This window comes from Triturus cristatus, chromosome 5_2 (genome assembly GCF_964204655.1).
Source record: "Triturus cristatus chromosome 5_2, aTriCri1.1, whole genome shotgun sequence".
NCBI classification, from domain to species: Eukaryota; Metazoa; Chordata; class Amphibia; order Caudata; family Salamandridae; genus Triturus; species Triturus cristatus.
In genome coordinates this window covers 488,475,659-488,492,517 of record NC_140588.1, presented here as the reverse complement: position 1 = coordinate 488,492,517, position 16,859 = coordinate 488,475,659, and the positions used below count along the sequence as shown (strand labels likewise).

Below are 16,859 nucleotides of genomic sequence, written 5' to 3'. Positions count from 1 at the left end.
GTGCAGGATGGGCGTGTAATGTCTCCGCTGCACAATCAGTCCAGAAAGTGGGTCGACATGTTTCAGCCCCTTATCTGCCCTTCAGGGTCAGGTGGGCTTTCATCAGGACCTTAGGGGTGTGAAGTGATGGTCGGTGTGGGTATAGGCCACTACCTTTGTGTGAGGAGTTCAAATACAAATTCGTAGAACTCTTAGTTGGAGGTTATTACCTTTTAGCACTCCACTTTGAGGCTTCAACGAAAGGGTTTGAGCGCGGTTAGGCGAATTTTCGCTATGAGCACGACGGGGTTTTTGAGATAGCTGGCCGCTGGACACGCCGGGATTTTGCAGGAGCAAGTTTGAGGGTAGACAGGCCTGTAAGGCTGGGGCCAAGTCAGTGGGAGTCGTCCTCTTTTTAGCTCTGCACGGCTTCTCGTCCTTCTTTTCTTGTGGTTGCAGGATCTGAGGATGGAAGGTTAAGGGTGCCCCTAAATACTAAATTTAGGGGCGTTACAGGTGGGTAAAGGGCAGGGACCAATGGGTCCCTTCCCTGGGGTGGGTACACCCCCTATTCTCCAGTGGGAGTGGGGTAGGAGCCTGTCCCTGGTTGGCTGGGTCCCCTCATCCTCAAGATGGCGGGGACTCAAGGTTGTGCTTCACCTCGCCTCCCCCATCTTAGGGGTGGAGTTGGCAGAGTGGGCACACCTCTCTTCCTCACTTTGTTTTTCCCGCCGGGTCTCCTGCCCAAAGTGGGGGGTAGAACCAGTGGGGATCAGTTGCTGAGTACAGCAAGTGGTCTGGAGAGGCTCACAAAGGCGGCATGCCTTTGAAGCTTCTCCTTCATGAACCCTGCCCATCCTGGGGGAGGAGGCTTGGCACCTCGTCCCAGGATGTGCATTGTTTCCGGCCCCGAGAGCAGAAAGCTCTCGACCCAGGGGTCCAAAAACATGTCTGGTGGTGCAGCCTGCGCAGCCACTCAGTCAGGTCACTGGGAGTTGGTCGGGTTTCAGGGGGCATCTCTAAGATGCCCTCTGTCGTGCATTTTACATTAAATCTCACACTGGCATCAGTGTGGGTTTAATGTGCTGAGAAGTTTGATACCAAACTTCCCAGTCTTCAGTGCAGCCATTATGGTGCTGTGGAGTTCGAAATGACAACCTCCCAGCACCATATACTCTTAATGGCAGCACTGCACTTACAGGGCCCAGGAATGGACCTGGGCACTGTAGGGGTACAGGGCTCATGCACCTGTACCCTCACCACTGGCATAGGGCACCCAGCTAGAGGGGTGACTGATGTATGCCAGGGCAGTGGTTTGTGGGCATGGCACACAGGGATGTGTGCCATGTTGTCTCTTTGTATTATTCTGCACCCAGACACTCAGCCTGCAAAGGCAATGTATATGTGCCAGGGTACAGGGCCTCTACGGGTGGCACAATTGGTGCTGCAGCCCTTAGGAGCCTTCTCAGGTCACCGTGCCCTGGGTACATGGGGTACCATTTACCAGGGACCTAACTGTGGCCAGAGCTGTCAATTGGGTTTTTTTTTTTTAGAAAAGAACACAGGCCCTGGGGTCCTGATTGGCAGGGGCCCAGAGCACATCAAGTCAAAGAGCATCAGTAGTCTGGCAACAAAACAAAAGGTGGGGTTACTGCAACAGAAACCCACTTTCTCACACCCACTGAAAGCTGACGTGGAATTTCCGCTTAAATGGGCTGAGGGGGCTATGAAATATCTGGGGGTGTGGCTGAGTAGGGACCTACAGGACATATGGTGAAAGAACTTTGGCACACTATTTGATTGGTTGGAGCGCAAATCGAAAGTCTGGGCTGCTCTGCCTTTATCCCTAACTGGTAGAATCATTATCACCAAAATTATAGTTCTTCCTAAATTTTTATATCTATTTGTCAACATACCAATACCTCTGACAAAGACATTTTTTAGCTCCTTACGCTCTTTGGTGATTGCATTGGTTTGGGCAGGCAAACAACCTTGCGTAAGCTGGGAATTACTGACTCGCCCGCTTTCTCTAGGATTACTAGGTGCGCCAGACTTTGAACTATACGCGCTTTGCGCTCAGGCCCAGTTCCTTCACTTCTGGGTACATCCCACCCCGTTCCAGCCACACATGGCCATTGAAGCAGATGTGGCTGACCCTACTCCTCTGCATGTGGCTGTGTATAAACCATACCACAGGCTGGCCAATGAAATACTGTTGAAACCCTGCTTTGGGCCTCTGAAGGTTTAAGAAAGCCAATCACGACTCCACTAGTAGCACACCATCCACATTTCCCCTTTCTTACTGATGGGGGCTCCATAACAAGCACGGAGCATGGGCATTGCCACATTGGGGGGACTTGTATCCACAGGACACATTGCTAGAGCAGCCACAACAGCAAGAAGACACCCAAATTCCAACTGCTGAATTTATTCCTTTATTTCCGATTCCGAGCCACTTGCAAGACACTACACTATATGTTCCCAGCCCCCCGATATCATGAGCATCTTTTAACCACACCTTCGCTCCATAGATTGATCACTAGACTATATAACCTTATGCAAACACACACCTCATGGATTGCACCTAGGGCACCAACCCAGTGGAGGGCCAACCTCGAAGAAACACCCACAGATAAGCAATGGTCATGACATATTTATCTCCGAACTATAAGTTGAGACTTATCCATTTCAAATTTATACGTAGGATATATCGCACCCCCATGCAGTTACATAAACTGGGGTAACGCCCAGATTCGCGCAGCTGGAAATGTAACGAGAAGCCGCAGCCTTTCTCCATATTGCGTGGAGTTGTCCACCCATTGCTGAATTTTGGAAAGAGGTGTATGATACAATACAAGCTGTCACCGGATTGCCATTGGAGTGCACCCCACTGATGGCACTACTAGGTCATGTGGGGGAAATCCCTCTGGCAAAACATCGGTTGGTGGCTATGATGTTGCTGCTTGCCAAGCGAAGACTAGCTATACATTGGGGTGCCCCAGAAGCCCCCCCCCCCCGAGTTTCTGCATGGGTACGTGACATTGCTTATTTTGAGATCTAATGCCTACGGCATCTCTGCCACGAGACATATGGGAACCTTACAAGACCTGGCTCAATGGGCGAGATGTGGATCTTACAGATGGTACTAATCAGGAGCAGGCTATCTCTTTGACAGGGTAACCTCAATAATTACCTCAACACCCACTAATTTGTGTAAATTACCCCTATACGTTTGAGTCTGCCCAGTTCGTACTGAAGGATAAGATAGATCATGACCAACCTCCCCTCCCCCTAATATCGGAAACTCAAACTCTTAGATTTGTGCCGAAAATAGTAGAAATCGTTATGTTTCAATTATTATTATTGTGTAAACTGTGCTGCCGTTTTGCTTGGATTGCTTCCTTTTTTCCCTTTAAAGAGGTATAGACGCACTAGAGAAATGCAAAAGCCTTTTTTTCCCTTTTCTTATTCAATTTGATAATTCACAATGTATACAATGCTGTAAATTTGAGTAACGATGCGTAGTGTCACGGCCTAACTGTGCATATGTGTGGTCAAAATTTCAATTAAAAAAAAAAAAACTTAGTAATACTAGTACAAATCTCTGTAGCAATATCTCAGCATTTTGCCCAGAATTTCAAATCTTGTGCTGAAACTACTACTACTCTAAAGAATAGGTCCCCACTTTAAACTCTGCTTTTTCTTAAAAATACTTTAACAACCTGAAAAGCTCAAAAAAGACATAGCCAATAACATATACGTAAGCTATTGCACCCTAGTTGGCTTTGAACCACAGAAAAGCAGGGAAGTGGCATTCAAAATGAGATTCTAATGCAGGAGTCTCCAACCTTTTCTGTAATGAGAGCTACTTCTTAATTGGTGAAAATCGTTGTGAGCTACTGAAGGCCATGTAACTCATGCATTGTTACCAGACACTCCCTCGCCCAGGTTCAATTACTTTAAACGTAATGTCCATGGAGCTCCATGCTAATGGCTTGAACAAAATACTGTGACTAGGGGTACTATGATAGGGCTGCCATGTAAGTACATGGTCTGTGGGGATGTATGAACGTGTGTGAATGAAAGGGATGTATGGGTGACCGAGAGCCTGTGTCATATGTACTTGTTGCACAGGACATAACTTTAACCATATGTGGCACCGTGACATGTACAACACAAACATGCTATCATTATTTTTTTTATGGGAGAAATTTAAAGTGCAGAAAAACGTCCAGCAAAAAAGTTCCTAATAAGGATAATTTTTCTCCACTTGATGGAACATTTGTCTGCACTTTAAATTTCTCCCATTTTAAAAAAAGGCTGTATTTTTCAGTTATAAATCTGGCAGCGTGACTACCAGCCACTGGGTGAGAGATGCCTGCTGTGTGTAAATGTAACACTTTGAAATGGGAGAAAATTTAACTGAAGAGTTAACTGTATGTTTATATGCATTACATGAAACTCATCATTTTAAATTTCTCCCAAGTCAAAGTGTCTTCACCAACAGCAGGTATATTGCTCCCAGTGGCCAGTAGACATGGTGCTATATCTATAGGATGAAAATACAGTAATTTGCTTAACCCCTTCCCTACGGGAGTAATTCCCCCGCAGCGCGGGGGGGCGGCAGCGGTGCTGTGCTTGTGACGAGCTCAGCTTGTCATGACTCACAGTGGAGCTGAGCTCGTCACGACCCCGCCCACTGATTAATTCTCCCGCACAGGCGGGGAATTAATCACGCTTGTTCGGGCCGCGGCCGTTATGACGAGCTCAGCTCGTCATGAGCACAGCTCCACTGTGACTCATGACGAGCTGAGGTCATCATGAGCATGCAACGGGTTAAATGTGAGGAATTTAAAGTGAAGTAACATGCTTCATAAAACATTGACTTAATTGGTTTAATTTAAAGTAGAGAAAAACATTAAGACAATGTTTAATTGGAAACAATTTCTTCATTTAAAAGAAAATGACTATTTTTCAGTTACAAATATGGCACAGTGTCTACCAGCCACTGGGAGCAAGATGGCTGCTGTTTGCAAATGTGACACTTTGAAATGGGTGAGCATTAAAATTAAGAGTTAACTTAATCATTAAGTTAACTCTTCATTTTAATGTTCTCTCATTTAAAAGCATTCAGAAATATTGTGTTTTCATGCTCCAATATTGAGTTGAGAACGACTATTATTGAAGAGTTAAATACCTCAGTGCTTCAGTTCTGAATCTCAGTGACCCACATGGATAATACATCTGATTGAACACTGCTCATTATCATTGCTACCTGCAGCATGATAATACTGTAAAATAAAAGTTGCCTTTCCTCAACTTTAAAAGGAAATCACAACTGTTATTTATTGCGGTTCTTACTTAAAAATAAACTCAATATTGGGAAGTATTTGGAAGGTTTCTGCAATCAACTGGTTGGAGACACCTGCTCTAAAGACTAAGAGGGTGCAACCCGACAAAACCAGAAGCACGCAGAACTCCTTCTTCATGTCTGTGTCTCACCCCCATACCAGACTGTGTGTCTACTTCAATCTTTAATCTGTCACAAAATGCAAACTTTGTAGGTTAATGTCTCCACTGATATCATTAGGTTATATAATACACACAAATGATGGTATGAATGAACAAAAGTTGCTTCCGACAAACATGGATCCAAAAATTGTCGACATTGTTCACGAAGGTAACTCAAACTCAGTAGTAACAAAATAAAGGAACACAACTGCTAGATCTCATGCACATCAGTGATCATGACTTCTTCTGTTTAGAACAAGACATTAGTAAGGCACCTTAAGTATTATAATTCAATGCACATTGCTGGACGCAAACTTACCCTTATAGCAATAGCACCAAAAACAATGACAGTCACAGGAAGCAACAGTGTCTTTGTGTATCGGAAGGGAGTCTGAAATACAGCAAATAAATGAGCGGCCATTTACAGTGTGGTAAGTATTTAACTACAAATTTAGAATATTATTCACAGTGCTTTTAAAACATATTCCCTTCAGGCTAGTGCCGTTATGAGAGTAACACATAGGCGAGGTCCAAAAATAGCATTTTACTGCATTTCTTATTAGGCATTCATTTTCCAGAAATATATAAATAACTTAAGGCTGTGACATGCAGTTCAAAAGTAAGTGAATAATAAACCTGGATTATAATCTTTCCTTGTGTTTTTGTTTGCTCCTGAGGAGTTTCTGGCTCTTTCGCTGAAATGTCCACATAGTATACTACAAACATTGTAGTTTACTATTTTACATTGGTGAACACTCCCCCAATACAAAAGAAGAAATAGATGCAAAACCACTTGACTTTTTTAAAACTTAGAATGTGCCAAGTGAACAAGGGTTGCAAAATGTCCAATTCTAGAAGGTATGGCACCTTTAGAGATATCATAAAAGGGAAGGGGTGGTACTGTGGAAGTCGAGATAGCGATGAAATCAAATATGTGGTAAATAAATAATGGAAATCAAGAACAAGGACAAGAAGAATATATTCCGCCAACTTAATAAGAGTGGAGCCAGGATCTATTCGCAGTAATGGCTCTAGAGATCTTGTCCTCCAGAGTCAAAAAATTAAATGTAAAGCTGGCACAGTTAAAATAAGTACTCAGAAAGGTTCATTACAATGAAGAGTTCTAGTATGCTACCACTATCTAGTTTCTTTTTTTTAGTGCTATCACTAAATACTTTGGGACCAATTTATAATGGGTAACAATGCCTGCAAGTACTCAGGTTTACCAGCACAGCTCCCAGAGAGCAGGACGCTCAGCACTCAAAGAGCTTAAGATGATACAGTTATTGAGCACACATTACGCAGGAAACGAGGCTGTTACAGACTTAGGTCAAAGGGAGTACTGCGTTTGAAGAACACGTTTTCAAGTCACATACTGTAGCCTTTCATTGAGGATCATGGAGCTTTTTCGTTTGGGTAGCTGACTACTCTACAAAAAGGAAGAGTTTCAAAACGACAAATCTCAATATAGTGCTTCTGGAAAAGGGTATATTTGCTCGCCAGTCGGGAGACCAAGCGTTAGCGTGGCATGACCAGTGTAATGAGAAAGTGAAAACATGTTGGGTATTAATTTGGAATTGTTTCTCAAAAATAACATTATGCTCATAAAAATTAGTATAACTAAGGCCATTCGAAAAGATGGATATTATTGCTATCAACTTGCCAATAAAATTGTCACAAAGGCAATAGCTTTAAAAAAAATTAGACGCTCTGTAGGTCATGTGCCACTGAGTACAAAGAGGAGGGGGTCAGTGCCCACAGAACTCACAATAATGTTTTATTTAGTCTATTATAAAAGTTTTTATTTGGCTCTCAGTAACAGACAAATATTTGGAAGTTTCACCTGCAAGCATATTCTTAATACCGAGATTTATAGGATACAGTACCCCCTACAGTACATTACCAGGATTCTGCAAGCCACCAAGGAGTTCCGTGACCACATATAGGAATGAGGCCGCAGGCCAAGATCCTTTATAAGGTCATGGAGCTTGGAGGAGACTTGCTATATCAATATAATATATGGCAGGAGGTTCTTTATTCCTTATGATACAAGGTCATAACCCTTCCCACAAACCACTTGAATCGTTGGCATGTGTTCTTTCACATGAAACAAATAGCATGTTTGCAAACATGAAAAATACAATGAGAATCCCTGGAGAAAATCTTAACACACCAAAAAGCAGGCAGATATTTGTTACAGAAATATTAGAATCAGTTTAGTACAAGTAGGTATAAATAAAAATGCAGCTTAGAATACGTTGAAACATGAAGAGAGCTTCTATTTTCCCTATAGTTATGCAAAGTGTGGAAAAAATTAAAATGTTGCCATAAATATCTCATTTATGCTTATCACTGTTTATGGAGAAAAGCAGAGCAGGAAAAGACAGGTTTCGTGTTTTAAAGAGCAGATATAATTATGCTTTGTGACCTACCTGTCCCATCGACTACTGGCTGTGGCAGTAGACCTGCTGACATTAGAACTCAACTGTAATGAGGTATTACAGTTGAGACTGTCATTTTTTTTTTTTTTTACAGACGACTATTGACGTCACAAGTCACTTGTAATAAGGGAATTAGAAATGGGCTTTTAGACATGGATTGCAAGCTCCTATGTCTAACATATATAGGAATTCTATATGGGTAGTGGTCAATAATTGAATTGTTTTCTATTGAGGCATTCCAAGTGACATTAAAAACACAATAATAGAAAATCTTGAGGTACCTAGGATGTCACTTGCAACAGCAAAATAAAAGATTCCACGTTACTGCCAGCTATCCATGTACAGTTTCACGTTAAGTATTGGCCTCGCTTCATCTGGGCAGCCAAAGCAAAGAAGAGACATGGCAGAGCGACACATGAGATTGCCTTATCTCCCTCAGACCCTCACTTAAAGGTACCTGGTGTCCTTCCACCCTCTTCCGCCACAGAGATAAACCTACTTCCAGAATCCAAACAAAGCCCAAATATTTGGATCCCCTCTGAACACTCTGCCAATCCTCTTCTCCTTCCTATCAGATGTTGTGTTCTCTGCTATCAATCAGAGAGCAGAGAACGGATGCCACAATGAGAGGCAAAAGCAGGTACCAGGGTGGCCTTGAGTCCCCTCAGCACAGGTTTGCACAAACCGACAGCTCACAGAAGATGCAAAATTTGAGTGGCCACCCTCTTCTCTCTAGGGTCTGCTGAGACTTGAGAAACCTGGGTAAAGTGAAAAACCACCATTCAGCCTTTCGCTGGTCTTTGGAGAAACAGGGGAGGTTGTGGATCAACCTTCGAAGGCTTTGCAGCTCAGTTTTCCACAGCTCTGATCACTCACCAACCCCTCAGAGAGCTAATTAAAGACATTTATTACTATATTAAAAATAATTAAATACTGAATAGGATCAATGAAAATGTAAACGCATGGTCCACAAATTGCACAGTTCGGTGAAGCCACTGAGCTATCACGCTAGTCAACAAAAGCCCTTTTGCAATGTTGCTCTCTCAACAAATTGTTCCAATAATTATAACTGAGAGGATCAATCGAGCTTTACGGATGAGACAATATTGTTTCATACATAAACATTAAATTGGTCGGTATTGAGACTCGAGACTTCCGTAATAACATTTGGCAAGTCCTAGGTCTTCAAAATCTATTCAAGACAATAGGCTATATTTTGAACAGGCATTCTTACTCCTGGAAACCAACTATGTCAGTAATACAAAAATCCCAATGCTATTCCCATATTCTTTTTTAGGTCGAGCCTGGGCAACGCATGCGCTGCTCTGCGGCATGTTGTACTGCAGCTTGGAATAGAAGCCCTGCCGACTCTCCACCCAGATTTGTCATTGGCTTGTGTCATTGCCCTTCGTAAATGCTGGCTTCTGATTTGTTAATAGGCGTGTTAGTCCTTCCTTTGTACCGCCTTGTGTTAATTTGTAACCTACCATGAGGACTGGCCTTTTTACTTCGGTTGTTACACAGTACTTTTTTTTTTATCTGTAAGCACCATTTTCTTTAATGAGTTTTCCTACTGCAGGCACATGCTTTCTTGCAACATTCAGCGCGCCATACGTGCTTTCACTTTCCGAGCAGCCCAGGACAATGGCGGCCGCTTCTTTGAATAGGTTTTGCATCTACAAGAGTTTGAGCTATCGGCATTATAAATGACAATACCTTTTATTTATGTGTTAATTAGCAAAACAGATAAATAAAAGGCATTGTCATTTACAATGCCAATAGCTTAAACTCCCGCAAATGCAAGATCTATTGCATCGCAAATGCTTGTTATATGTGGGGTGGGAAACTGAAGGTTTGCTATCCAAGGGAATGAAGGGGTGTGCCATGTTTTTAAGCCCACATCCCATTTGTTGTGGTGTACGTGTACAAAACACGTAATGACCTGTTGCGAGAAATAAAGGAAATTGCACAAGTAACTTTGGTGTCCATGCCCATCTGTATACAAGAAGAGTGGATTGTTTTTGGTGTATTATCGTGATATTATCTACTGGCGGTCGCCAGTAGATAGTTATAGTTAGGACCGTGTTTCCATAGGAAATCTGAAAATTCTATTTTGAATAACTTTGGCGCCGGTTGACGAATCCTCGCGCAATTTTCAAAACTAATGGGGCGCTCCGCTCAGCTCCTACCCTGAAAGTCTCGGGGTGATTCGTCAAGCGGGGGCTGAGAAAAAAGGGGGGTCCCAAAACACGTTTTCCCCATGCATTTTCCCATAGGACCTTTAGTCGAAGGTACAGCCCGAACGGCTGAACAGAATTACTTGAAATTTGGCAAAGCGGTAGTCCTCAGGTCAGGCATGTGCCTTTTGCATATATGGTGTCAATCTGTTCAGTAGTTCCTGAGAAAATTGCAGTTAAAAGTATATAAATATCTATAGGCGCGCACCGTGCGCGCACCGTGCGCGCACCATAACGCGCGCGAGCGTAATTCTGATTGGTGGTTACATGTCAGTCAACATTCGAATCGGTCGAAATCAGGAAGTGTTGGCCGCCATTTTGTGTGTTTTGTGTGTGACGGTGAAAAAGAAAGGTGGAGAACGTGAAAAGGGGGCAGGGTAGAGAGTTCCTGACCCCCTAGCCTTTGTCAGGGGGTCCCTGAAGGACCCCGAAGGGTGAAAAAAACAATTTTATTTTTTTCAAAAAAACGCGTGCGCACACCGTGTGCGCACGCTGAAAAACCTTAAAAAAAAAAAAACATTTTAAACGAGCCATTCCATATTACAGGATACAGTCAATCTATAACTATCTACATAGGTAGCTTATTGTAAAATAAATATATAAAAAATATAATAAAACATACATAACTTAGCATTTAAAAAACCTTACAAATTCACTTAAAAAACCATAGGTTTCACACACGTTATAGTTAGGAATTAGCATTTAAAAAACCTTGCAAATTCACTTAAAAAACCATAGGTTTCACACCTGTTATAGTTCGCTGGACATTTCACTCGTAAAAAACCATTGAAATTCCCCCGTTATAGTTAGTTCAGATAACTATAACTCGCGTGACCGCCACTCTATCACAAGGATGATGTCATCAGTGATGTCATGAGTGATGCCACTGACCATGTCATGAGTGATGTAATATGTGACGTCATCAGCAGTGGATTGCGGGCGCGCGAGTTGTAGTTATCTGAACTAACTATAACGGGGGAATTTCAATGTTTTTTTACGAGTGAAATGTCCAGCTAACTATAACATGTGTGAAACCTATGGTTTTTTAAGTGAATTTGCAAGGTTTTTTTAAATGCTAATTCCTAACTATAACGTGTGTGAATATATATATAGTTATATGTATATGTTAATTATGCACACACACATAAGCATTAAGCCATAACACATTTAGCACACCTTCTACTTCTATTCACTGTGTGTTCACTTAATACAAGTGTGTTAATTTAACAAGAATGTACTCTGCTTGTGCAGTATAAAGGAAAATGATCTGCTTTGTTTTGTGTGTTCATTACCTCATGTCTTTCGCTTGACATGGCTTAACGCTTAACTACAGCACAGAAGTAAAACATTCCTGGCTAAGTCTTGAATGTCAGAATTCAAGTATGTTTTAAATCGTTATCATAAAGTGCTAGTCGTTTCTATATACCAGACAGAACTCTATTTAAAGAAGTGACAGAATAACAACTGGTGCTATTTGACTGAATTAAACAATCATTGGTAATGCATCTGTTTCACCTATGTAGAGAATAAAGAGCTGTTTTCATCAGCTCCCTGGCAGATAACACAGGAGTGGACAGGAAATGGCGCAGCAGCCAGAGCTGCTGACTCGAGAGCTGGGGATCCCAGTTCGAGTCTCGGCGGCACAGCACAACATCCTGTGATTCAATGCAAATCACTTAATCTCTACGAGTCATAAACTGTTATATAAATATGTTGCAAGCGTAAAAGGCAAACTTTATGAAAATATAGTTCCACCAAAGTGGATGTTAACAGTATTTCTGGGGCGGAAATCTGATAAGAGAAGCAGAAGAGGAACAAGCATTGGTAAGTGCAGGAAAATATGCTACCGCCAATAGAAATGGAGAAAAGGTAAATGGCACACACAGGAACCAATGAGAAGCCAGGAAATGGAGGAGGAGGGATGTTAAGTCCCTTTTAAGTTTAGATTAAAAACAAAAGATTTCTCAAGCACTGCACAAGCGATGTGCAGGCGAAACCTAAAAAGAAAAAGTTCATGCTATAACCATGTCTTTTCCAATCACAAAAACACCTAGGCAGGATAGATTAACTAGTGAAATCAAAACATTATTTATAGAAGTACTGACACTGCACTGCTTAATGCTATACTGAAGTCTGATGCACCTCCTTCATTGTGGAGGGATAATTGAGTTTGCAAAGCCAAATATTTCTTAAAAGGATACGTTCCAAATGCTCTTGGCATCATTAAAACATGTTTAACCGATGAGACATGTGAGATATCTGGAAGCTATGAGTTTCTTCCACTTACAGTAAAACACCACTCCCTCCTGAAATGATCCAAGAGGTGCTGGAAGAAGAAGAAAAAATTCAAATGGGAGCTGGGTTGGCTGATTGGTAGTTGTGGTCGGAACTCGCGGTGTTTCACTCTGCAGAATTAGGCAGAGTTACCTAAAAACTCAGCGAGATTCCGTGAGCGGAGGAGTTCAGTTTGTTGCGCTGCTCGCACTGGTTTTTAGCACAGGGTGCTTGTCCCACGCTCTAAAATCAGCGTGAACGGCACCACGCCACGTGCCAGAGGGCTCTGCTTCTTTCTGCCGCTCAAGGTAGATTTTCTACTAGAGGGGCAGCTTTCTCAACGTACATGCCAGCTTTCTCAATGCGAGCGGTAGCGACATGTTGCGACAACCCGCGTTGAGAACTCTTGCCAGGAGTTAACTTAACAACGCGGCGGTTGGCTAAGTTTTTCCGAAACTCCGCATCCAAGCAGAGCGGGCAAAACTTAGCGAGCTCTGCTGGGGAAGAAGAGTTTACTATTATTTATTATTTATTTTGGGAATTTGTAGAGCGCGACTGATACCTTGCAGGCTTCCTGGCGCTGTAGAATACTCAGTTAGCGAATAACCGGGGGAACAGTCAACGGACAGTTTATTGAGGGAAAAGCCAGGTCTTGATACGTCTCCTAAACGGAAGAAGCTGGGACATCTGACGTATGTCAGTGGGTAAGCTGTTCCACAGCTTGGCCGCTGCAACCCTGAAGGATCTTCCCCCTGTTCTGGCTTTATTAAATCTGGGTACCTTTACCAGACAAGCCGAGGACGAGCGTAGATCTCTGGCAGGAGTGTACCACCTAAACAGGGCTTGCAGAGGTTTAGGTCCAAGTCCATGCAGAGCCTTAAAGACAATGCAGAGGGACTTGAAAGCCACTCGTTGTTTTAGAGGTAACCAGTGTAGCTCAGACAGAGCTGCTGTGGCCGAAGCCCTCCTCGTCCAGCCAAGAGCCAGCTTGGCGGCGGCAGATTGAATTCGCTGTAGACGATCCATCAGCGTGACTGGAGACTCCAGGAGCAGGGCGTTACAATAGTCAAGGCGACTGAGTATCGTACACCTGACTATCGACGCCCTGGCTTGTGCCGGGAGGAGAGGCATGATTTTCCGCAGTGAGCGAAGCAGGGCTGTGCAGATCCCCACAGTTTTCGTCACCTGGGTTTCCATACTTAATTTGTTGTCAAGCATGGCTCCCAGGTTGCGAACCGAGGGAACTGGCAGAGGTTTGTCACTAAACTCTAGGGGCCAGAAATCAATCGGAAACTGACGGGGTATCTTGGTGCCTGAACAGAACAGGACCTCCGTTTTTGCGGAGTTAAACTGGAGGGAATTTATGTGAAGCCATCCAGCCGTCGCTCTTAAGCAGTCGTGGAAGGTCGAGAAAGGAGTGGCATCTTCACCCTCCCAAGAGAGGATGAGCTGTGTATCATCCGCGTAGTTTATTGTTTTGATCCCAAAGGATTGGATTAGTTGGATTAGCGGGATGAGATACACATTAAAAAGGATGGGGCTGATGGAGGAGCCCTGAGGGACTCCCTCGGGTACTGATGCGAAGGTGGATTGGAATGGGGGGAGAGAGACAGCCTGTCTTCTGTCCCGAAGGTAGGAGTGAAACCAGAGCAATGCAGTGCCCTCCACTCCCACCTCACCAAGTCTCTGCAGCAGCATACCATGATTGACCGTATCGAATGCGGCAGACAGGTCCAGCAGTATCAGCGCCACTGGCTGACCCCTGTCTGCACGCATGCGAAGATCCTCCAAGGCTGTCAGGACTGCTGTTTCGGTGCCGTGGGCAGGACGGAACCCGAACTGGTGATCATCAAGGAGATTGTTTTGTTCTAAATGGGCGGACAGGCCCGAGCTGACCCATCGTTCGGCGATCTTCGCTGGGAAAGGCAGCAGGGAGATGGGTCGGTAATTTGACAGACAGTCCGAGCTCAGGGAAGGTTTCTTCAAGAGAGGGGTAATCAGTGCCTGTTTCCAGGGAGTTGGAACAAAGCCACTGTGGAGAGACTGATTACATATAAGGCGCATGGTGTCAAAGAGCTCGTTTCCAAAATTTTTCCAGACTTTTGGTGGTAGGGGGTCGAGTGGAGAGCCCGAGGTGATACCAAGCGCCAGTCTTTCAAACTCGGAGACCGGAATCGGGGGGAATTCCTGAAGTCTAGCCAAAAGGACAGGGCCAGGAGGCGACGAGTTTCGAGAACTGGTGTCTGGTCCCTGCATATTGGAAATGCCTGAGGCTGGAGGTGTTTTCAGGTTGTGAATAATAGTGTTGATTTTGTTGATAAAAAACACTGCAAGATTGTCACAGAGGGCTTGGGTGGGAGGCTGTGTAGAAGTGACACAGTCCGGATTAGTTAGATTTTTAAGTATCTGAAAGATACTTTTTGAGCTGTTAGTGGCATTGGAAATGATGGAGCAGTAATGTTTAGCCTTATTTTGGGCGATAGCCGTTTTGTACTCCCGGAGGTTTTCTTTCCAAAGAATTTTGTAGGTGTCAGAGTAACCCTGCCTCCATTTTCTCTCAGCTTGTCTGCATGCTAGTTTGAGAGCTCTTAAAGAGTCATCAAACCATGGGGCCGGTGCCCGTCTCTGGGGTTTACCCTTTTTTTGAGGGACGAGGCGGTCCGAAGTGTTGGAAATCCTGGTGCAAAGGGATAGATAGTTAGCCTCCACTGGACGAGTAATGGAAAAGCTGTCTGCCACTTCAAATACTGGGCCATTCAGTCTGAGTTTGTCCAGAGCCTTCCAATCTCTGTACGGGGGTACAGGGCCGTGGAGTGCCGGTCTACAAGACCTGCTGCCTGCTATATAAAATTTAATGAGTGCGTGGTCGGTCCAGCACATCGGCAGAATATCACTCAGATGTGCTAACTGGGGGGAGGAGAAGATGAAGTCGAGCTGGTGCCCTGCTACGTGTGTGGGTTTGTTCACTAGCTGGCACAGTCCTATTCCTTCACAGGAAAGTAGGAGATTGTTGAGTGCAGAATCTAGGCTGCCGCTGCGTTGCTCACTACTACTGATTAGTCAATCCAGGTTTATCCCTTTCGTGAAATTTCAGAGAAACTTGGTGTTACCTTTAAAAGTAGCTATTATAAAACCAGTCAGCTGGAACTTTTCTCTTTTAATAACATGAATAGGACATCTTTAAAGGCACAATCAGAAGTCTCCCATCATACATTCAGCAATGAGATTTATTAAGGGTTTTTCTGAGAAATTGAATGCTGATAGCATAAACTTACGGCATAACCTTACAGCAGTTTTGGAGAGGCAAATAGGACTACAGGTGCCTAAGCAAAATTGATGGAAAAGTAATTATCAGCTCCCTCATATACTTTCTGTTTTGAGCGGACTGAGTGATGTGACATCCACAATTGTATGTCATCAAGGTCTTTGCCCAAGAATTTTGCGTCTGTGGGTAAGAAGACTTGCATGAAAAGCTGTGTGTTAATCTGTTAATCCGTGTAGAAGGGACATTTGATAATACTGGAGCCAAGTAGTTGCATATATAGACTGAACATAGCACCTGAGCAAAGTGCTAGCGGGAACAAAGTAAGGCTAGAGAGGGAGTCTGCTAATATTTCATGGGAACGTCCAAAACTAAGGTTGGGCTGTGCTGAGAGGAAAAACTTTTCTTTAGCACTGTACCAGCATCACAGTTGTCATGAAGACCAAATGATAGACAAACCTACGAAGGGAAATGGGGTTACTAGCAGAGCACAGGTCGGGGGTACACACGGGTGGACGGAGTCCACCCACTTTTTCACAGGGTGAACGCCGTCCACCCTGCCACTGAATAATGTACTGTACTCATCCCAGTGTAATTTCCAAACACTGGGACACTGTCAGCAGCGCCTACACGTTGTCTGCTTTCCATCTGCAACAAGCAACAACGTGCAGGATGGGACGGGCTTTCTTAAGACTCCTGCTGGGACCATAACGAAGGACGAATTTGAAGGTTCATCAGGTATCCTTTTGTTCGAGTCTTTTGGCTGGGAGCAGTCAGAAGCCTCACAACTGATGCAAATGAAGCGATGGGGAAACAAAGGCTCACACCTTGTTAGCACTTCACACATACTTAAGAGAAGCAGCTTTTCACTTTTTCAGTCCCTGTTTAGGAGATATGCATGCACTGTAAGAATATCAGATGTGTTGGTCTTTCCCATTATTTACACAAAGCAAATTGCATTGTAGCTTACTTCCCCTAAGGACACGTTGAAATAATTTAAGTACCACTATTTTTTCTTCTATAGCACTACTCATTCCAATGCAGGGTGTCAATGCGCTTTACATCAACACGTGCATATTACATGTACAATAAATAATATAAGTTATAAAACTGTATATAAGTATAAGTATAAAACTGGGGGATTGCAAGGAGCAG

The 16,859-nt window shown here is 43.7% G+C and overlaps 1 protein-coding gene across 1 annotated transcript in view; it reads right to left on the bottom strand.

Annotated features, from left to right (window-relative positions):
- Window positions 1-16,859, bottom strand: part of DPY19L1 (dpy-19 like C-mannosyltransferase 1) — a 519,970-nt gene that overhangs the window by 193,946 nt on the left and 309,165 nt on the right. The window contains exon 15 of the mRNA XM_085607487.1: window positions 5,810-5,881. Within this exon, the coding sequence (XP_085463613.1) occupies window positions 5,810-5,881 (72 nt within the window). The remainder of the gene's footprint in view (window positions 1-5,809; window positions 5,882-16,859) is intronic.